A 20,979-nucleotide genomic window follows, 5' to 3' on the forward strand; every position below is an offset into this window, starting at 1 on the left:
GCGGGCGGCGGCTACTGATGCGACCCGTAGCCGACGCAGCAGTAGCCCGCCCAGGTGCGAGGCGAGTAGCGGAAGAAGTTGTCCTCCAGCAGCGCCCGAATGGCCCATGCAAGCAGCAGCGCCTTGTGGCGGTGCAGGCTTGCCGCGTCGTGGCCGCCGAACTCGTCATCCTCGTCGCCCGGCCCCGCGGGCCTCGTCAGCCCCGCGGCGTCGGCGGAGGCGGCCTTCACCCCGAGCGTCGCAGCCGCAGCCGCAGCCGCAGCCGCCGCTGCGGCACGGCTGGTGGCGCTGCGCGGCGGCAGCTTGTTTGCCTCCGACAGCAGCTGGAAGAACTTTGAAAACAGCTCGGAGGGAACCATGTCGGGCGTGCACCACTGTCCCACGATGACGCACGGCACCCCGCTGGAGAAAAACCCACGAATGAGCCCCTGCACGTCGTCGTGCGTGCCCACCACACGTGTGGTGGACATGTTTGTGTTGCTCATCACCACCAGCTCCGCAAACAGCCGCATGCGTGCGACCTCTGAGGAGCGCAGCAGGTCAATCTTGTCCTGCGAGAGCGCGATGCAGATGGCACCGGCACTATTTTCGTCGTTGCGTGTGGAACTCGTAGTGGAGGTCGCGATAAAAACCGTGCGACTCTTCGGCAGGAGCTCCCTGAATGTGTCCAGGTCCTCCACCAGCGTCTCGGAGCTCGTCGTCACGCAGACCGAGTCTGTCGTGCGGGAGCTCTGGTGTACGCTGCGCTTGTGCTCCGCGAGCGTGCGCAGAATCACTTCCCCCTCCTTTTGCGAACGCAGTGAGTCAAATGGGAAGGCAACATGCGAGAGCAGATGCATCGCCGGGGTGTCGGACTCTCGCTGCACCAACACCACGTCGCGCTGCAGGTCGCGCTGCAGCACGCGTTTGGCGCTCAGCGCGGAGAAGGCGCACTGGGTGGCGCAGAAGACCATCTGCACCGCGAAGTCCTCCACGAGGAAGTTGCCGTTGCGTGCAATGAGGGCGTGAAAGGGCACCAGCCACAGCTGCTCCGTCGGGATAAGCGTGATGACGCCGTTTTTGCTCAGAAAGAGCGGGTCAAGGGCGCGAAGAAACTCCACGACGGGGTCGACAAAGATGGCGTAGAGCGTCTGCAGCGGCTCCACCCAGGCACGCTTCGGCAGCGTCTGCTGGATCTCGCCCTGCGTGGTGCTGCTGGAGGAGAGCGGGTCGAGCAGAAGCCCCCGGCGCAGCGTCTCGACGAGCTCGTTGATGGAGGCCACCTTGAAGTCTTTTGTGACGTCAACCTCCACAAACCGCATCTCATTTCGCTGCGGCACCACCCACATGAGCAGCTTCTCACTCACCGCGTAGCGCCGCTCCGCCGCCGACCACTCGTAGCGGTGCGTCGCCACTTGGTAGATGAACGGGGACCGGATCTGCGACGAGGTCGCCACGATGTGCTCCAGCGTCGGCTGGGCGCTGAAGTTCACCCGCATCTTGTCAAAGAGGAGGTCGCGGTGCTTGCACACCAGGCTGCGCTCGAGCACCTCCAGCGCCTCACTGTAGCGGTACGTGCTCGCGATGCTGGAGACGAGGTACTTGAAGCTGACGGACTCCATGATGGCGACGTAGTCCGCTGGCACGGCGGCAAGCAACGAGGACGACAAACCCCTCTCGGCACTCGCCTCGTCGCCGGTCTCACTGGCGCGCGAGGAGGCGAGGGAGTCACGAAGTGCACCCCACTCCAGCACCGCCGCGCGCAGCAGCGCCTCCGCCGCGGCGTAGCGCGAGCGTTGCCAGTTGAGGATGGCGCTGAAGGTGTGCCCGGCGGCGCGCAGCAGCGGGTCGTCGAGCTCCCCCGCCAACGTCTCCAACGTGTCAAACTGCGTTTGGGCGTGCGCGAGTTGGTTTGTGGCGAGGTAAAAGTTGCCGATCTGCGCGGCGGCGAGGGCGGCGAAGTGTTTGTGGTGCTTGGCGAAGTTGTCGCAGGAGGCCATGTCCGTCCAGAGCGCACTCAGCATGACGCACTCGTGGCAGCTGTAGGAGGCGGTGCGCATCCAGCTCAGCGACTGCGTGTCCTCCGTGTCAAAGCAGCGCTTCGCGAGGAAGCAGGCGACTGTGTGGAGGGCCTCATCCACAATGCCTTGCAGCACGCGGCAGTCCGCGCCACCGATGCGCTCAAGCACGCGACGCGACGCCGCCCACATCTCCACCGCCTCCTTCACGAGCAGCATGCGGGGCCACTCATTCACGTACCGCTCCGTGTGCTGCACCATCACGTCGGTACCGGGCACAACGAAGTAGTCGTCCTCGGTGACCCTCTGCTCGACCAGCTTCTGCGCCCGCTCGAACACCTTCAGCGCCGCCTCGTGGCAGCGCTGAAAGACGGCGTGCTGCACATCCTTCCGTGCCTTGGACATGTCGGCCTCCCACTTGGCGTTGCGTGCCTCCTGCGCCACCTCCTGGGCTCGTTGAAAGATCACGTCCGCCTCCTCGAGTTCGCCCTGCTCGAGCTGCTCTATCCCCTCACGCACCAGCATTTCGTAACTCAGCCGCTTTAGGTTGCTTGAGAGGACCGCCATCCACTCCCGGTTCTTCTTCTTCACCGCAATCCCCATCGCCTCGTTCCACGCCGTGTAGGCCTCGTCAAAGTCGTGTCTCACGTAGGCGCGGCAGCCGCTGTCGAAGAGGTGCTGAAATTGCTCGCCGCTGTCAAGCATCATCCACTCAGGCGTCTCGCGCAACATATCTAGTGGGATGTCTTCAAGCGCATTCTTCCCACTCACCGCGGATTCCGTGGGCTTAACTGCAACCGCCTCCTCGAGTGTCGGCTCAGCTGGGGCCACAGCGAGCGCATCTCCATCTGCATCAACGGCCACCTCCGCGCCGACCTCATGATTGTCGCCGCTTCTCCTTTGCATCACCGCATCCTCCACGGTGTTAAGGCTAACCACAGCGGGCTCTTGCTCTCGCCGAGCAGGCGGCTCAAGACCCTCCCTCCCCTCTTGCTGCTGCTGCTGCTGTAGCGGCAAAAGTCCAGCATCCGTGTAGGTGACTGTGCTCGGTGTCTCGGGGACATCGGGTGACTGCGCGGAAACAGGCTGAGGCAGCTGCTCTTGCTTCAAGACCGTCGTCGCTGTCGCTGTCGCCGCTGTGGTTGCGGTTGCGGTAGTCGTCGGGGATGCCCCCGTCGTCGCCGTTATTGTCTTAGAGCCCCACTTCCTGCGGTAAACAGGGCTCCGCGTGGTTTTCTCCAGCAACATCAACTCCTCCCGTGCACGGTCCGCCGCCTTACTTGCCTCGCTGCTGTTGATCTCGCGAAACAGCATCGCCTTCTCCTTGTAGCGACGCTGCAGCTCCTGCCGCTGCAACTCCGGCAGTCGCCCGGCCTCCTTCGAGGCAAGCGCAGGGATCGGCTGCCTCTGCTGCGACTTGGTGAACGCCGGTCCCCCGGTTGCCCAGCGCGGCAGCTGCCCGCTCTCCTTGGCGACCGCCTCCTTCCTCGCCGACTCCCGCGCGACGGCGGGTAGGGCGACTAGGGAGGGCTTCTCAACCGAGAGCCGCGCCGCGGCGGGCCCTCCGATGTGTCCGCGGGACATCTGCGTCCCGTCGGCCTCCGCCAAGATGAGCTGCGGCGTCTCCTTCATGGCGCGCTGCCGGTTGGCCTCCGTGGCTGCGGTGATTTTGTAGACGAGGGCCTCAAAGACGTCGGTGTCTGCGAGGTCGACGCCGAGGATGCGTGGGTTGCGCTCCACCAGCGCCAGCACCCGCTTCCCCCCCGCCGCCGTGACGGGGTTCCCGCGCAGGCTGAGGTACTCCAGCCCCAGGTGCCCCTCCAGCACGTCGCAGAGCCGCTCCACCGTCGCGTTGTCGGCCCCGTTGCCCGCCAGGTCGAGGTGCGTCAGGGTCTGGGAGTGCGCCACGAGGCGGATGATCGGGCGCAGGCCGCGGGCGCCGAGGTAGTTGCTGCCGAGCTCGAGCCGCTCCAGCGGGCACCTCGCCCCGCGCTCCTCGATGTACCGCAGCACGGCCGAGTTCACGCGGCACCCCTCCTCCACGCAGTACGCGCGGTACAACTCGCGCAAGTCAGTCGCCTCCCCCATGCGAGGAGCACCACGAGGCCCAGCAGAGAAAAATAAATAAATAAATAAATGAAAAAACAGTCCAACAAAATTCTTCACTTGTTGTTGTTGTTTTCTCCTTCTTCCTTCCTTCGTGCCGTCGTTGACGCCTTCGCTTCCCCTTTCTCTTCCCGGCCCCGCGCGACGCGCCACGGCAGAGCAGACGAGACGGCAAACGAGAGATGCAGGCGGCGCCCACGCACACGGCAACAAACCACGCACACACACACACACACACACACACACACCACTGCAATTCGACAAAATGAAGAAATGAAGAAACGCAAGTGAACTTTACAAACTCGCCACGATACACAACAACGTCTACTCTACGGCGTCTAGAAGCGATGCCTCGTCGGGACGAGGGCGGTGGCGGCATCACCGCCACGGCGCGTCAGCAGCTCCTCGATGCGATTCATACTTTCCTCCCGCGCCCGCCGCTCGGCACGAAGCGCGTCCTGAAGCTGCGTACAAGTCTCCTCAAAGAGCTTTAAAAACTCGGTCTCTTCGCGCTTGTGCCGCTCCAACCATGACCGGTGCTGCTTCAGCTCCTGTTCCACCTGCGACGGGAGTTGGCTGCTCCCCGTGCCGGCCGCCGCCACGGTGTCCGAGAGGCCAGCCAGCTCCTCGGCGAGGTTTCCAACCGCTCGGTGGAGGGCGTCAAACCGCTCCCGCTCCCGCCTCCGGTGCTCCGTCGCAAGCCGCTCTCGCTCCTCCGCCACCAACTCGCGCCAAATGGCCGCCGCCTTCTGCTGCGCCTCCGTCGCTGCCGCGGTTGAGACCTGCCACTCTTGCTGCAGGCGCGACATCTCCTGGCGGCACGCCGCTTCCGCGCCGCCGAAGACGCCCCGCAGCTGCGAGAGCTCCAGCTGCAGGCTCTTCAGCTGCTCGTACAGGTCCTGCTCGCGCTCCTTTTCCCGGCGCTCCACGTACTCCAGTCGGCTCTGCAGGACGCGGAGCTCCTCCCGTGAATTGGCCATCTTTTTTTTTATTTGCAGCAAAGAGAGGAAGTGGGGGAGAAGCCACCGCTGAGGGGGATGGGACGCCAGGGGCACACCGACACACAAGCGAGCGCGGGCCACGCTGCGCGTCGGAGCTCTCCACGTCCGTCCAAGTGTGTACAACGTCGTTACAGAAAAATTAAGACACCGCTTCGCTTATAAACCACCACACGTAACTAATCCCCTGCTTGACCACAACCACACGCACAGAGGCCCTCTCCTCCTCCTCCCTCCTCCCTCCTCCCTCCTCCCTCCTCCCTCCTCCCTCCTCCCTCCTTCCCTCTTTGTGTTTCCTTTTGCTTCTTCTTATTTGGGGGTTGCCTGTGCAGACTAAGGTGCAACAACAGACATGCGCTGAAGCAGTCGCAGTACTTGACACTGACGGCGGGCGAGCTTGGCCCAGTCTTCTGGTCTGTGCATGTACAGCTCCACACAACACTTCGTCATGACTTTTCGTGCAATAAACTCTCGCATCTGCGTGCGATTTGGCGTCTTGGCCGATCCATCCGCCTCTTCCCTAGCTTCACTTCTCTCTGCCTCCGGCGCGCCCCCGTGGCCGTGTCGCAGGCTGGTGTAAATGGGCACCAGGAGCTTCACAAGCGCCTCTTTCACCTCCAGCGAGCCCACCTCGTACAGCACCTCCACCACGTAGCCCGCAGAAGTGTCCCCCACCAGATCCGGCAGCAGCGACGCCACACGGCGCAGAAACCGCATCGGCACCGTCTTGTCAGTCTTCTGCTCCTGCGCTTTACTCCCTTGCGAATGCTGCACCGCCTGGGCGGCGGCCGCGCTGCGCAGGTACTGCTGCACAACAAGGCTGCCCTTCACGTGTCGAACGAGGCACTCCATGTCCCGGAGGGAGAGCTTGTCCACCGCGTGGACGAACATCGCCGACGCCGACGGGTGAAAGTGCAGGATGTAGCGGGCCAGCTCCATGCCCTTTTCATGCGCCGCGGCGTCAACGAGAAGGAACTGTGCGGCGCCCTTTGCACACTCCTGCTTGATCGCGAAGCAGAGCGTGGTGGTGACCGTCTTCTGAAAACTGGTGGGCACCGCAAAGTAACGCGCCCCCTGCGCCACATCGGCGCGCAGCAGCTGGTCAATGTCCTTCGGCAGGGCGTCACTGCTGCCCTCCAGCGCCCCAGTCACGGCGCCGTCACCGTACGCGTTGCCATCGTCGCCGCCATCCCGCAAGCTGGGGGGACCTGCAAAGGCACACTTCCGCGCAAACGCCACGAGAACTTGCAGCAGCGCCGGCGACGAGACGAACACCCGCAGCCGCGGATGCAGTAGTCGCACCCAGACACACTCCAAGTGCACCGCCGTTGGGGCGAAGAGAACGAGATCCTGCAGCACGTAGAGCACCGGCGTCATGTGCTCCGCTGCGGGGTCAAGAACATCGTCCAGCGCCTCCATCACAACGTCGAGTGCGTTATCCCAGCACGTTTTTTCCCGCACCCTGACGGCTGCCGCGCCTTCAGCCTCATCCGACGCGTGATCTGCCGTGTCGCGCAGAATTTCTTGAAGCCTTTGCCCCCCGCCTTTGGCTGAGAGAGCCGCGGCAGTCGTGGCCATCCGGTTGGAAAGAAGATCACCCGCCTCCAACACCTCCAACGGTGCGGGGACTTTGATGTACGCCTGGAGGAGGTGGCAACCCATCGGGTCCATGAGAAGATGCCGCAGCAGCGCAACACCCTCCTCGTCGTGGACCGACTCCAGACGTTGCCGGACGGCGACGTCCACCTCCGTGCCCGCCGCGCACACGCGCAGCAGGCTTTGAAGGATGAAGCTGGCGGTTGGCGTGTTGGCGACGTTGAGCCACATATCCGTGGCGCGCCGGGCGTTGTTGTCTGCAAACGTCGACTCCAGCCCCTGCATCAGGGCGACACCCAGCACACTTAGCGGCTGGGTGAATTTTACCGCGTGCGCCAGCGGCGGGGCCCCGCGAATGGTGAATCCCCCGAGCACCAACACAATGGAGCGCACGGCGCGGGCGGCCACGTCGTGCAGGATGACTTCCTCCGCCCGCTCGGACAGCTCCTCGACGACGCACGTAACGAGGGTGGCGGCGCTGGGCACCCCACTTCCGGCGTGAACGCCCGGCCCGCCGTCCGTCATCTCCGCCGCGAACGAGTCTGCCTCGGCGGCGGCCAGCGCGCTGAGAGCCTGGGCAAGGCTCGCCATAAGCGTCTCCATCATGTAACTCGCGGTGGGGGAGGCTACCGCGTCGAACACGTGTCCAAGCAAGACGAACAGGAGCGACTTGCTGTGCAGCAAGAGCGAGTTTGCCAGCGCGGACTCAATAACGCGGCACACGACGCCGTTGCGCAGGAGGTGCAGGGTGGCGTCGGACTTGAGAAGTTTTATGAGCTCCACAAAGAAACCGTCGACAATGGTTGCCAGCGTGCTCGCATCCCCCGCACCAGACGCCTGCTCCTCCAGTGCCCGCTGGACCGACTTGAAGTACGACAGGGTCCGCTCCATCTCCTTCTTCTCCTGCCGCTCCTGGCGGCGCTTCTGCAGCCTCGCCTCGGGGGCAAGATCGCTGTACCGCACCCGGGGCTGGTGGCACGGCTGCCGCTCCTCGTGGCGGTAGCGGTGGGGGTCTTCTTCCCCGTCCCCGCGGTGCCTCTTCCAGCGCCCGCTCATCTCTCCCGCAGGCCGCACACAGACAAAAAGGAAAACAAAAACAAAAGGCGTGCGCCCCCCGACCGACAGACGCGGCTACGGCAGCGAAGAGGAAGCAACGTAATAACCACAAAAGGGACCAAAGAAGAGATGAATAAACGCGCAGGCACGGCGCCACAAGAGAGAGAGAGAGATGTAGATAGATAGATAGGAGTATATGACGGTGCTGTGAGAAACACATGGCGAGGTGGTGGTGGTGGGTGGGGGGGGTCAGTAGGGAATGAGGACTCAGCCTTCTCTTCACGTCAGGCGGGAGGTGCACGGCCGCCTCGCCAACGCTCCAGCCCCTGATTAGGGGGGACGATTCTGCCACGAGGCTCACGCCAACGCCCAACGCGGCATACTTCTAAACGTGTACAATCACCCCGCCACTTCGCAGGGCGAGACACTCACGTGAGGCCTCAACGGTGCCCGCCAGGTGGTGTGGCACGGAGCCGTACAGCCCAACGAACCGCAGCGAGGGCAACCCCGCCAGAGCCCCGAGCAAAGACACGGCGGCATCCGGATTTATGACGGCGTTGCCATCCAGAAACACGCGTTGCAGGGAGGTCATTGCAGGAAAGGCGTCAGCAAGCGCCTCAAACCCGTCGGCGCCAATACGGCAATTGGACAATCGTATCTCCTGCAACGCCGTCAACGCGCGTAGGGCCGAGTCCGCCCCTGCTGCGTCAGCCGCACCGGCGTCGGACGGGGCATACCCGTCCGCGAGCAGCGACGCGCCGACGTTCCCCAGCCCCGTGCATGAGAGGTCAAGTGCCTGCAATGAGACAGATGCACGACGCAGCAACGTCGCAAGCGCCTCGAGGCTGTCCATTCGAGCAAAGAGTGGGTTTGCGCTCAGGTCAAGCTGTGTGAGGCGGCGGACCACCAGCGCCCCAGCCACCGCCAGGAAGGAGGCATCGGTCAAAGAGCAGCTCGAAAGTGTGAGGCGGCGCAGCCCACGACACCCCGACAGCGCCAGTCCCAGCTGCGCAAATGACTCCACGCCGCCAATGGTCTCAAGCGACGGAGGCGGCTTGACGAAAGCCTCGGTGCCTTTGAACCGGCGACGACCGTCAGCTGCGTCGCGGCGGTCGAGCTCGAATGAAGTGGGAACCTTCGAGTCGCCACGGCTGCCGCCTTGCATGAATGCAGTATCGTACGCAAAGAGCTGCACTTCCCCCTCCGGCGTCTCCCTGTGATCGCCAAGCGCGGAGGCGGCCTCGGCATCAAGCGGCCGCAAATCGTTGCGGTCGAGCGCAATCTCCTCCAGCCTGTCAAAGAGAGGCAACACGGCGCAAATGGAGGGAATACACCATGCGGTCAATCGACAACGCGTAACGTCGAGAACACGCAGCTCCGGCCAGTACTTGGCGTACCGCAGAAGGGCGCGGAGCCCCTCATCTCCAATCGGGTTGGAGTGAAGGTTGAGGCACCGCAGGGAGGCTGCCACAAGGAGCGCAGAGCCGAGCGCCGCCGCCCCTCTTTTCGTGAGCCGGTTGTGCCGCACGTGGAGCTCGCGGAGCAGCTCACACCGCATGCAGGCACTCGCCAGGAAGAAAACACCCTCGTCGTCTATGCCGTTGCTGTTGAGGTTCAAGTAGACGAGGCTGGCCGTCTCACCGGGAGGCAGCTCGCCAACGTCGCGAAGCATCCGCTGCAAGCCCCACGCTGAGAGATTCGTCTCGGCGAGATTCAAGTGGCGCAAGCGACACCACCCACCAACGGACGCCCGGAGGGCGTGGAGGAGCTGCTCCAGCGCCACGTCACCAAGCAGCGTGGAGCTGAGGTCCAGAACCCCCAGCTGCCGCATCCCCGCCACCGCGCCCCGCAGGAGAGGCCCACGTGCGAGCATTCCACGCGAGCCTCGGAGTGACAACTGCGTCAGCAAACGGCCACGGGCTATCGCCTCGCAGAGGACCATCATATCTTCTTCACTCACCCCGTGCAGGTCCACGTACTCCAACGACAATACTTGCAGCATCGAGGAATGAATGTTGGCGGCAAGGGCCCTGACAGCCTGCTGGCTCCACCGCAGCCTGCGCTGCAGGTCGCATGTCACAATTGTGATGCGGAGCGAAGTGAGGTGGTAGGAGACGTTGCTGGAGGCTTGCAACAAGGTGGCGAGGGCCGAGTCGTCCTGCAGGAACGCCACGTCGTACAACGTGAGATGAAGGGTGTGCAGCGACACCGCTTGCGCCGTGCAAAGCATGCGGCCCACCGCCACTGCCACGGCCGCGGATGTGACTGTCAGCGCAATGTGTTTGACTGAATCCGCGGCCGAGGCCATGGCTGCGCAGCAGCAACGCAGCACCTCGCTGGAGGCGTGAGGCTGGGCGCACGACGGCAGCAGTGCGAAGTCCAGGTCCCACTCCGTCTCCTGTTTGGCCCGCTGGCAGAGGTGAAGCCGCAGCGCGTCGAGGGAGGGGCAAGCAGCCGCTTCATGGAGGCTCCAGCGCCACCGCCGCGTCGATGCCACGGCGAGGGCTCCCTTGGCAACACGGCGCATCCGCGACGGCCCCCAGAGACGTCGTCACCCCCTCACACTGAGAGAGCGGCAGAGCAAACCCCGTCCCTTTCCCTTTCCCCTTGCGCCTTTCAGAGAAAAAAGAAAAAAAACAAATAGAAGGAGATACGCCCAGACATTTTCCGCAAAACAGCCGTCACAAAACACCGCACACATGCATGCGGTTAAATATATGCGCACCCGCGTGCCCTGCGTCAGCTCTGCCCTCGCAGAGTAAGAAACCAACATAGTGCACGTATACATATATATATATATATATATATGTATACGTATTCACGCAGACGGTATCTATGGTGTCTTCAGAAACGGGTGCTGCAGCACCTCCTCGGTCGTCAGCCTGCACTCGGGCCTCACCCGGAGCATGTTACGGACCAAATCGACCGCCAACGGGTCCGGCACCATCCCTATTGCGGGGTGAGCCTGCAGCACCTCATCGGCGGTGCAGATGCGTTGAAACAGCAACGATGCGCCGCCACCTTCCTCCTCCTCCTCCTCCTCTTGTGCTTCAAAGGGAAAGCGGCCCGTCAGCAGCACGAATAGCACGACACCCGCCGACCACACATCGATCAACTCCCCCTTGTACGGCAGCCCCATGACAAGCTCGGGCGCCGCGTAGTGCTTTGAGGCACAGCACAACTGCAGCATGCCGTCACTGCCCTCGCACGACGGAATGGCCGCGCACATGTCGAGCCTACCCAACTTGGCCCTGTTGCTGCTGTCCAAAAAGATGCTCTCAAGTTTGATGTTGCGATGCACCACACCGCAGTTGGCGTGCAGGTAATGCACGCCGCGCATGAGGTCCCGCATGGTGCGCCGCACAAAGCTCAGCGACAAGCACTGAGAGGCCTGCTGACCGGACCGCCGGCATGTTTCTGGCGTGGAAGGAGGGACGCCCGTGCTTTTGTAGTATTCCTCCAACGCGCGAAGCAGCTCGCCGCCCACGCAGTGCTCCTCCACAAGAAAGAGGTCAACGTCGGAGACGAAGGACGGCAGACCCTTGACAATGTTCGGGTGGTCTGCGATTCTTCCGACGAGGGCTCTCCGCTCAATGCGCGTGCGCAGGGCTGGGTGGTTGCGCAGGAGCTCAAGTGCGTAGACGCGGATGTGCACCAGCTCCTTCGTGGCGTCCGACTGCGCCACCAGCGTCTCGTGGGTGGTGGCGCTGCGGAAGTGCCGCACGTGCGCGTACCCCGGCAGCGACAGCTGTTGCCTCGCGTCAGCGGCTCCGCGCCCGGCGGGGTGCATTTTGGCGGCGTCAACTGCGCTTTGGCCCTCAAACGAAGGGGACGCAGAAACATAAAAACAAAAGGAAAAGCAAACACAGACGGATAAAACGGAGGAAAAAAAACCACAACAATACGGTTGGGCAAAAGAACGTCCCCTTTTCTCCCATCGTCGCGGAATGGGGGAGGAGGGAGGGGGAGCAGCTCCGCCTCCGCCTCACTGTTATCCGGCTTGTGAGGGCAAATCGTTCGGAACGCGGAGGCGCAGGCCGCCCGCCCTGGTGCGTCCCCACGCGACACGCCCCAGCCTGTGCCGGCGCGAGCACAGGCGGCCGGGTCAAGCCGTTATACACCCGCCCAACCGTGTTTGCGCACGGCAATGTGAAGCCGCATTCAGAGTAAAGATGCTCATACGCGCCGTCGTTGCCGTGCCGGCCCACCTCCAACTGCTGCGCCGCTCGTGTGAGGCGTGTAGGCATTTTTCTTGGTGGTCCCCACCACGAAATCGGAGGTGCTGTCCTTCATATCCAGCAGCGAGAGGTGTCGCGGCTGCATCCCAATCATCTCAGCAAAGAGTGCCGCCTCTTTGCCTGTGATGCCGCCCGTTCGTTGCGCCTGCAACTCCTCTAGCCGTCGCTGCAGCAGGCGCTTCGTAAACGGCATGACGTAGCTGTCCTTCTCCAGCAACGCCTTCCAGACGTGTGCGAGGGCCCGCTGGCGCTCCGTCGCGTCGGCTATCATCGCAGACCCCATGAGGGACTCCTGCAGCACAATTGGGGAGAGACGGTGCCCCCTGCCGTGCCACTCCGAAAGCGTCGGCGGCACCAACTCGGGCGCATGGTGGCGCAGCAGGCGCACGTACGTGGCCCGCAGAAAGTCGTCCATCTTGGCGTGGTCGCAAAACTTGTCAAGGAGCCCCTTGGCCTCCAGAGCGCGGGGAGAGAACATGCAGCAAAGGAGGAAGCTGCGCCATTCCACCACCCCCCACTCGATGGCGCGGCTCTGCGACAAATTCCACAGGCCAAACGCCATCTCGCTCCAATTCCGGTTCTGTGGGAGGGAGACGTTCTCGTCCAACTCGCCTTTGCGCCGCCGCGCGTCCAGCAACGCCTGGCAGTTGCGCTGGTGCTCCGGTGTCTGTTGCCACACATAGACGTTGACGTTACGGTGATTGTAGGGCTCGCCACACAAGGGACAGGGGTGCCCGCCTCCGGAACGCGCGTAGTAGAACATCAACCGACTCATGTCGGGGGTTGCCAAGACGCACTGTGGCAGCGACACCCTCCAGCGCATGAAAAGCTCCGGAACCGTCGGGTAGTTCAGTGCGCAGGCAAGCTGCATGAGCTTCGCGGTGCTGCTCTCGGCGATGCCAATCCCGTAGCTCTCGGCGTCCTCCATGACGGCAATCATCTTCTCCACATTGTCCGTCGCAAAGTAGTAGTCCATCAGTCGATACATCACACTGAAGTTGGGGCGCGAGGGGATATCATCGCGGAGCATCTCTAGCACCTCCTCCAGCACCGCGTCGCACTGCAGGACACACTCATCAAAATCAATGCATCGCTCACAGCTGACCACCCACTCCACCACCACCCCGTCGCGTTTGGTGAAGTTTTCCGGGAAGGTCGAGCGATAGATGTTTTGCCGGTCAAAGAAGCCCGCAATCATGGTGAGGAGAAACACTATGCGAGTGTACAGAACGTGGTCAAAAACCAGACGATCCTCCCTGCAAAACTGCACAAGCTCGCGGATGTGGGAAATGCCCTCCGTCACAAGCAGCGGTGAGCGGCCCTCGTAGTTGAAGTGGCGCGAGAGCCACTCGCGAATCACAGTGAATCCCTCGGCGGCGAAGGTGCGCGTCAGTACGAATCCCAGCCGGCGGAACTTATCGACGCACTCAAACCACTCATGCATGCATTGCGTGCGAGGCGCCACGGCAGTCAACGCCTGCAAAACGGCCACGCGGTAGCCGTGGCCATTCAACACATCATGGCAAAGTGGGTTGCAGTAGAGAACAGTGTCCAGCACGTGCCGCACCTCCTTTGCGTTTTTGCATCCCTTTAAAAGGTCCTTGATGTCCTCGGAACTCGTCAACGGTACTGCCTCGCGCAGAATGGAGGCAGCTGCCACTCCACACCTTTCCTGCGCGCTGACGCCCACCCTTTCCGCCTCGTTTGTCGATGGCAGATGCGTCGCCTCAGCGCCAAACCCGCCGCGATCCGCGGGGGCGGCCGCAGAGGCCAACTGTTGCTGCAGCAGCTCCTCTTCAAAGGCGTTTTCAGCAAAGAAGGTGCCGGAGTCTACGCTCAGCCTGGGGACAGAGAGATGCAGCCCTCGCCTGGGCACGGAGTACGAAAAGGCACCGCTGCGACGTCCGGCAAACACGCCTCGCCCCGTCGACACGGCGACAAGGCGCTGAAGTCTCAAGGGCATCCGTGCCGCTGCTGCTGCTTCCGCTTCTTCTCTCCCTCCTCCTCCTCCTCTTCCACTTGCCGTGAAGGAGGAGATGGGCGGGGACAATCCATGAGAGAGGGGGGGAACGAGTGAGTGAGATCCAGAGGGGACAGAGAGGAACAGCTACAGCGATTTCCTCCACGGCATCGCCGTGGAGGCGCAAGGCCACGGGGGAGGCAAAACAAAGATACAACAAGAAGAAGCTCGGCAACTACAAAAAAAAAAGATGGTGGTGGTGGTAATAAAATGACTCCATCAAGGGTGAGAGCACCCGTTAAGGTCCAAGAGGTGCTGACGGGGTGCCACATGTTCCCTGGCACCGCGTTTCTGTGCGTGCGCGGAGGCCACGAGTCGGGCAGGCTGAGCGGGGGGGTTCCCACACACACACACAAATACCCGCCCACGGCCCTCCGCCGCCGCCAGCAGCCCTGCAACACAGAGGCAAAGAGACCCCACCCCCAGTTTTCCCAGTCGGTATTCCCCAGGAAGCAAAATACTTAATAGGTTCGTTAGTGTACGTTGCCGTTGGCCGTGCGTCTTCCGCCTCTCGGTTCACAAACACAAGACCACAAATCACAAAGTCAGCAGGAGGGTACACACACACACACACACACATACATACATACATATATATATGCGTGTACTTATATGTAGTGAGAGAGAGAGAGTATATGAGACCTACAAAAACTGACCCACATAAACACATAGAACGAAAAAAAAAACGGTGGAAACAAAAACACGCAGTTGCGTCTATATGAGCACACGCGCCCAACTCGAAGCTGGACTCGAAGACGCCGAACAGAGAGTGACGCAGGAATGCCAAACCAACTCCTCTCTCTTCTCCGTCCACCATGGCGTTAAGGACGGGAATGTCCGTGTAGGAGCAAGGCGGCATGAACCACGTCGGTCGGCCAGGGGTCCCTCCCCCGCCCGCACATTGGCACATCCATGTACGAAAGACTGCAATGCCTTCCTACTCAGTGGCAGTTCTTTTAACTTTTTCCTTCGTGGTCAGTCCCCCTTCTTTAATATATTCCTCGTTCTTTTCTAGCCCCTTGTATTTCTAAAGCTTATATATATATATATACGTGTATACTTCCTTTTGCATGCATGCAGCACGTGTATGGGTATGCTGCTGAATCCAATTCACTCTTTGCTTCACATACGACTCCCGTGGAGGCGTCGTGAGTCAGAAGCATCCACAGGGAACCCCAGATGAAACAACCACACAAAAGGCCTTTTCTTGTGATGGGCTCCTTCGTCCGCTCTCCCTTGTTGTTGCTTCATACAAGCAGCTTCAGTTTGGTTTTGTCACCCTTTCCGTTTTTTTTTCTTCGGCTCCTTTTTTTTCTCATTTATTTCTCCTTGTCTTTTGACGTTCGCCCCCACGTCCCCGTGATTTTTTTCTTTTCCTTTTTACTTGCTTGCTCCGTTATTAACATACTCACCAAACACACGGAACGCGCACTAGGCGACGATGCTTGATGCTCGCTCCACCGCACGCCTCGTGCCGGCGGTCGCGTTCTCCGCACAGGCACACGTGCATGCGCGCAGGTTCGTCCTGCGGACGCCGCCGCCGCCGCCGCCGCCGCCCTACGGCTACAGCGCGAAGAGCGGTAGCTCCAGCAGGCGCTGGGCCGAAAGACGTTCCTTCGGGTCTGCCTTTAGGCAGTTGCCGACGAACTCGGCGTCGAACTCGTCAAGGGTGTCAGGAATGATGGGCTTCGCCGCGCCACTGCCAATCTGAAAAACGAGAACCTCCGGCGGCATCTCCAGAAATTGCTTTTCATACGGCAAGCTGCCCGTCAAAAGCTGAATGAACATGATGCCGCAGCTCCAGATGTCGCTCTTCTCCTCCGGTGTGCCTCGCGCCGACTCGGGCGCCAAGTACACGGGTGTCCCCAGCACCTGAAGCCCCTTACCCTCCCTTTGCCGGCGGACGAGCTCCAGCAGGAGGGCCGAGGCCCCAAAGTCCGAGATCTTGCAGTTGCCGGCAAGCGTGAGAAGCACATTTTGCGGTTTCACGTCACGGTGTATAACCCCCGATGCGTGCAACTTGTGAAGACCACGCAGGACATCTCTAATAAAGAGACGAGCCGTTGTGCCTGGGATGCTACCAAAGGCGGAAAGAATTCCCTGCAGAGAACCCGCCAGCATACATTCCATGACTATAATAATAAGATTGCTATTGAAGGCATACGAAATAAACTCCACCACCTGGTTACTCTTGACCTGTTGCATCGTCACCACCTCCCTCTCCACGTTGGCGATCTCCTCCTCCTCCGAGGGGAGCGGCAGAAACTTGATGGCGACCATGCGACCGCTGAGAATATCCATGCCAAGGTAGACACACCCAAACGAGCCTCTGCCAAGGATGCGGGAGCTGCGGAGGTAGGTGATGCCGTTCTTCGCGACAATCTCCGTCGGGATCTCAGACGTCGCCTTGGTGAAGGACCCACCAATGTCACCAAAGGAAAGCGTGGGGGCGTTCCCCATCGTTTCGCTGTTGACGGAGGTGAAGGAATCCGTGCCATGGACGAAGCTGCAGCTGCGACCCGCTTTGTAGGCCGTTCCCATGCGGTTGGTGAAGGAAAAACGCTGCCGCCCAGTTCCATCCTCGTCCTCGCCGCAAGACTCACCACCCTTCGCCTCACTCCCAGCTTCGGATACGCTGGCCGTGGCGAAGGCGTTGGTGGGGGTATGAATGGAAAGCACGGACTCCCCTGCATACGCAAGTTCGCCTTCCGCGACCGCATCCGACTCCCTCCAACTACCGACCCCAACAGAGTGTTCGGTTTGCTCCGCATGCGGCCAATGCGCCGCCGCGTTCCCCAAAGGCTTGGCGCAGCATTCTTCCTGTGCTGCTTCCCCACCGGTTCCCTTCACCAATTCCAAACGCGCCGGCGAATGCGGCGGAGACTGCGTAGGCCTTGCTATGGAGGAGGCAAGAGGCGACCTCTTGCTACCTGTTCCCGCAGTTTTCGGAGACGCATGGCTGATGGCCTTCGTCGTGGGGGAAGAGCTGTGTGTTCGCCTGGAGGCTAGGACGTTGTCGTGCAGCTCCTGGCGGAAATTCACAGTGTCATCTTCATAAATCGACTTGGGGTGCCGCGGGATCTGCAGCGCGTCTGACAATAAATCATCCTTGCTGCTCTGTGGGCACATTTCATGCGGCCACTCCGTGTACGCAATGGCCTCAAAGATTGGCCAGGTGGGGTACGAACGAAAGTACGGCATCGGCAGCTCATTTGCGTGTTGCATGTAGTACTTGCAGAGCATCTCAATTCGGTCCAGCAACCGACGCCCGCGTCCAGGGAAGCGAGTGCGCAGTTGCCCAATACCCTTCATGGCACGCGTGAAATCGTGGTTTCTAAAGTCAAAAAACACGCGCGCGTGCTCCTCCGCAAATGCCGAAGACGCCAACGGTGTCCCCTTTACCAGGGGCGCTCGCCGCTCCTCGTGAAGCTCAAACATCACGATGGGATTGTCCTCCACGTGGTACTTTATCACATCCACCATGATGCATTCATAGCGGGATGCCAGCGACTGCTTCACCGGCTCCGACACAAGGACGCTAAAGTAGGGAAGGGAAGAGGCCAATTCGGCAAGCGCCATGGCTTGACGGGGCACGGTGCCAAAAACGGTCGTGAAGGCCTCCTTGTTGTCCTCCACCACACCACAGACAAATGGGCCCTGATGCAGAACGATGCCCACGCGAAAGCCAGCCTCACGGTAGACTGACAGCATCCTGGCGATGCTTAACGCACACGCGGCGGCTCGCTCGGTGTGATCCGCAAGGCTTTCAAAGGCGTTCCACGCGGCCGCAATGCAGTCCCCGGAGTGCTCAAATAACTCTCCGCGGTAGCGACGAATACGTCCAAGAAGCAAATTCATGATTCGGCGATGTGGCTTCAGGGCAGCCCTGTAATTGGTGAAGTACGCCAACTCCACGGCACAGAGACGGACGACAAGGACTGTGGCGCTTTCCACCAGACTCATACCGCTTCTGCCCAAATCGATGCCGTTGTGGCCCGCGACCACGCTTCCAGCTTCCGCGCAGGTTTCCGTGCCGGGGGAAGTCGTGCCGTACATGCTGCTCTCGCGTGTCGGCAACCGTTGGGGTTTGCTTAACTGGCCCATGGCTGCAGCCCTTTCCGCCACGGAAACGGTCTTGACGAAGGCCTCCATATCCACCGGATCGCTCGCGCCGGTGTCCGAGTTATCCTCCTCTTCATCTTCGTACTTCTCTTCGTCCGAGTCAATCCCCACCACGATGGTCCGCCACAAATAATCCTTTCGCTTCCGCAAGGCACGCAACTGCTGCTCAAGCACGTGCTGCGGAACGTACTTCTTGTTAAAGCGGAAGCAAAAGGAAAGCAACTGAAACGTTCGCACCAACGCTTGCAGGTCCCCTGCCCAAAAACATCGCGTGCAGTGAAATACCCAGTGCTGCTGCCTCGCCCTCTTCTGCTTGTCCCCCATCGTGTTGAGGATGAGTGAGGTCAGGTGGTGCAGAGGGGCGCTGATGCTCACGTACGCGACGATCAACGTCGCCACGATTAAAAACAAGGCGAAAGCACTGACGATCGAAACAGCAGTCAACGCCACTTCAGTTTTTGGGTTCACTGGAGAGTCATCGACGATGAACCAGGCGCCCGTGGGGTTCGTAGCGGTGCACTCCTTTTCCTCTGGGTGCGAACACACAGCACCACAAGCAACCACGCGTGATACACTACTCCAGATCCCCCTATACTCCACGTGGGCGCCAGGCATCGCAGTGTGGGAGGCATTAGGATCATACTTCCACGCGCGTGGGGCGTTCACGTCGGGGCGCACGACAGTATGCCACGTGTGAGCTTTTCCAGCAGCACAGACACGGTTGAATTCGTCCCGCAAGGTTCGAGCCAGTGGGGTTGGCTGCGCCACGGCGTAGCTCGTGTAGGTTTGGTCTAAGCTGTGCATAGCGACGACAAGGTTTGATGAGGCAAACTCTGGCAGAAGGAAGGCGATAGCGTGGCGCTTCAACGTCAACGCACTGTAGGCTGGCATAGAGTTTGCAACCAACAGCCGTCCCAGAGGCTCCTTTTGCAGGATAACCGCAAGCACGTCGGACCCAGCTGTTGAATTTGTCATGGCGATAATATAATCCGAACTGTAGACAGCCATGCATGGGGATCCCTTCGGCAGCTCCTGTGGGGCATTGATCGAGAGGGGAGCCTTAACCTGGGCGGCGGCGGATGTGGGGCAGGCGTAATACTCTTTCAGCGGCGCACCCATGCGGCCGCCGTAGGTTGCAAACACCAACGGGGCTCCACCGATGGTTCCGCAAAGAAATTCAAGGGCGCGGGCCAAGACATCCTGCGAAACTCCCCGCGCCACTTCGAAACCACGCAACGTGTCCCCCACACTGTGCTGCAGCCACTCCAGTTGATTGACGGCGGTGGCCAATGCGACCTCCACGGTTTCCTCTTCTGGAACAACAACATTTTCCTTCACGAGGGTATGAAATTCCCCAAGCAAGAGAAAGAAAATTATCACAGTCAGTAATACGGCACCATAGAGAATCCACCTCAGGCGAATGCCGTAAATTTTTGAGGCCTCACGCAGCATCCCTTCTAGCGATATTGCGTTTGGCTCCCCCGCGTCCTCCAACCGCGGCGCCGCGGGTGAAACGGGGGAACCAGAACTAAGAACAGGGCTCCGCTTCACTGAATCGGGGGACGCTTCCTTTTTGCGGGTCCCAGTGCCCGTGGTTTTAAGACCTTCCTTCTCCCCTGGCGAGCGTGAATCCAACAGCGTCGCATACACGCCTTCCATCTCCTTCGTCGACGCATCCGGGGAGCTCTCGACAGCCCCCATCTCCATACACGAAATGCTGCGCACGTTTCGGAGACCTTTTGCGTTCATCAACGCCCGGGAGGATATTTTGTAGCTCGCTTCCGTCGCCGCCATTTGTTTCCCTAATTCTCCAGCGTTCAGTGGACTCGCAGCGGCACTATTTCCCGCGCTCGCTATTACCGGAAACTTTTTACTCGGTTCCGTTTCCGCGGCTAAGTTTCGCTGACCCCTGGCACTCCGGCGCATGGGCGAGTTGGGGAGGTCGATATGAAGCCCTGGGAGTGAGGAGTGTGCGGCCTCCGGCCGAGAGTTCACCGCGGGCCGCGAGTTAGAAGTCATTCACAGAGCCCTTTCCGTGTCCCACCAGCCGCCTTGCGTCCCGAAAGAAACGTTGCGTCCCGCCAAGGGCAGGTGTGCCGGTCTCTTCCTTCACCTTGCTGCTGTGTGTGGTTTTGTTTTTGCGTGTTCCCTTTACTTGCACGTTGCGCCTGGCTGCCGCGCGGGAGAGGCAGGTGAACAACCTCCACTTCTTTACCCTCTCCGCGCCTTCTGCTCACTGGCTGTTGTCCCTGCCGCGGGACGCCGTCCGGTTCCCTCCTTCCTTTTTCGCCACGTCCGCCACCTGCCTCTTTGCCTCGGCAGCGCCTCCTCGAAACAGCAACAACCCCCTTGCTACTCCTTCTGCTCTGCGCTGGTGCGTCGAGGCGCGGCAGCGGGGGAGCCGCGCGAGGCAAGACGAGAAAGACGGGGGATGGGAGCGGGGGGGCAAAGAGAGGTGCGGACGCGCTCAGACGCAAAGAGGAGGGCTGCAAACACTTCATGACGGCAAACGCGGGAAGCAAGACGCAGGTGATGAGAGGCGAAGAGAGTCGTCAACCGCCGTGAGGATGAGGCGGCGACGCGTCTGGCCGAACGTGCCGCGTTGAAGGCACACACACACACACACCACCACCACCAGCGAGAAAAATATCTCCCCAGACGTTATTTTTTTTGTTCGTTTTCTTTTTGTTGCACTTCTTGCTGTTATTGTTCCTCGTTGCTCGCTTCGTTTTGACCGCCGCGTGCTCGGCCGCCCCTTCACCGCCGCCACTACTACAGCCGCTGCTTCGGCGTCGGCGTCCCTCCTCTGCGCAAGAAAGACGACGCCCCCCTCCCCCTCCCCCCCC

The 20,979-nt window shown here is 61.0% G+C and overlaps 7 protein-coding genes across 7 annotated transcripts, besides 11 other annotated features; all 7 read right to left on the reverse strand.

Annotated features, from left to right (window-relative positions):
- Positions 1-11: 11 nt before the first annotated feature.
- On the reverse strand, positions 12-4,085 carry Tco025E_00869 (TPR repeat-containing protein; the record flags this gene model as incomplete). Its single annotated transcript, XM_029367808.1, has 1 exon — positions 12-4,085. One exon carries the CDS (start codon positions 4,083-4,085, stop codon positions 12-14), a length of 4,074 nt encoding a protein of 1,357 aa, XP_029232112.1.
- A 30-nt stretch (positions 4,086-4,115) lies between these two features.
- Positions 4,116-4,142: a microsatellite.
- A 180-nt stretch (positions 4,143-4,322) lies between these two features.
- Positions 4,323-4,351: a microsatellite.
- Positions 4,352-4,441: 90 nt separating this feature from the next.
- Positions 4,442-5,083, reverse strand: Tco025E_00870 (uncharacterized protein; the record flags this gene model as incomplete). Its single annotated transcript, XM_029367809.1, has 1 exon — positions 4,442-5,083. The coding sequence occupies one exon, from the start codon at positions 5,081-5,083 to the stop codon at positions 4,442-4,444; it is 642 nt and encodes a 213-aa protein (XP_029232113.1).
- Positions 5,084-5,321: 238 nt separating this feature from the next.
- Positions 5,322-5,387: a microsatellite.
- Positions 5,388-5,434: 47 nt separating this feature from the next.
- Tco025E_00871 (uncharacterized protein) lies at positions 5,435-7,753 on the reverse strand (the record flags this gene model as incomplete). Its single annotated transcript, XM_029367810.1, has 1 exon — positions 5,435-7,753. The coding sequence occupies one exon, from the start codon at positions 7,751-7,753 to the stop codon at positions 5,435-5,437; it is 2,319 nt and encodes a 772-aa protein (XP_029232114.1).
- A 158-nt stretch (positions 7,754-7,911) lies between these two features.
- Positions 7,912-7,946: a sequence feature (GA-rich).
- A 32-nt stretch (positions 7,947-7,978) lies between these two features.
- Positions 7,979-8,003: a microsatellite.
- A 135-nt stretch (positions 8,004-8,138) lies between these two features.
- Positions 8,139-10,280, reverse strand: Tco025E_00872 (putative leucine-rich repeat protein (LRRP); the record flags this gene model as incomplete). The annotated part of the gene is made up of 1 exon (XM_029367811.1): positions 8,139-10,280. The coding sequence occupies one exon, from the start codon at positions 10,278-10,280 to the stop codon at positions 8,139-8,141; it is 2,142 nt and encodes a 713-aa protein (XP_029232115.1).
- Positions 10,281-10,534: 254 nt separating this feature from the next.
- Positions 10,535-10,566: a microsatellite.
- Positions 10,567-10,586: 20 nt separating this feature from the next.
- On the reverse strand, positions 10,587-11,543 carry Tco025E_00873 (serine/threonine protein kinase; the record flags this gene model as incomplete). Its single annotated transcript, XM_029367812.1, has 1 exon — positions 10,587-11,543. One exon carries the CDS (start codon positions 11,541-11,543, stop codon positions 10,587-10,589), a length of 957 nt encoding a protein of 318 aa, XP_029232116.1.
- Positions 11,544-11,929: 386 nt separating this feature from the next.
- Positions 11,930-13,954, reverse strand: Tco025E_00874 (uncharacterized protein; the record flags this gene model as incomplete). The annotated part of the gene is made up of 1 exon (XM_029367813.1): positions 11,930-13,954. The coding sequence occupies one exon, from the start codon at positions 13,952-13,954 to the stop codon at positions 11,930-11,932; it is 2,025 nt and encodes a 674-aa protein (XP_029232117.1).
- Positions 13,955-13,977: 23 nt separating this feature from the next.
- Positions 13,978-14,008: a microsatellite.
- A 561-nt stretch (positions 14,009-14,569) lies between these two features.
- Positions 14,570-14,611: a microsatellite.
- Positions 14,612-15,046: 435 nt separating this feature from the next.
- Positions 15,047-15,070: a microsatellite.
- Positions 15,071-15,543: 473 nt separating this feature from the next.
- Positions 15,544-15,568: a microsatellite.
- A 6-nt stretch (positions 15,569-15,574) lies between these two features.
- Positions 15,575-20,152, reverse strand: Tco025E_00875 (putative serine/threonine protein kinase; the record flags this gene model as incomplete). Its single annotated transcript, XM_029367814.1, has 1 exon — positions 15,575-20,152. One exon carries the CDS (start codon positions 20,150-20,152, stop codon positions 15,575-15,577), a length of 4,578 nt encoding a protein of 1,525 aa, XP_029232118.1.
- A 590-nt stretch (positions 20,153-20,742) lies between these two features.
- Positions 20,743-20,768: a microsatellite.
- Positions 20,769-20,979: the final 211 nt, after the last annotated feature.

The sequence above is a fragment of the Trypanosoma conorhini genome, assembly GCF_003719485.1.
Source record: "Trypanosoma conorhini strain 025E chromosome Unknown Tco_14.4_contig_00024, whole genome shotgun sequence".
In the NCBI taxonomy this organism is placed as follows: Eukaryota; Euglenozoa; class Kinetoplastea; order Trypanosomatida; family Trypanosomatidae; genus Trypanosoma; species Trypanosoma conorhini.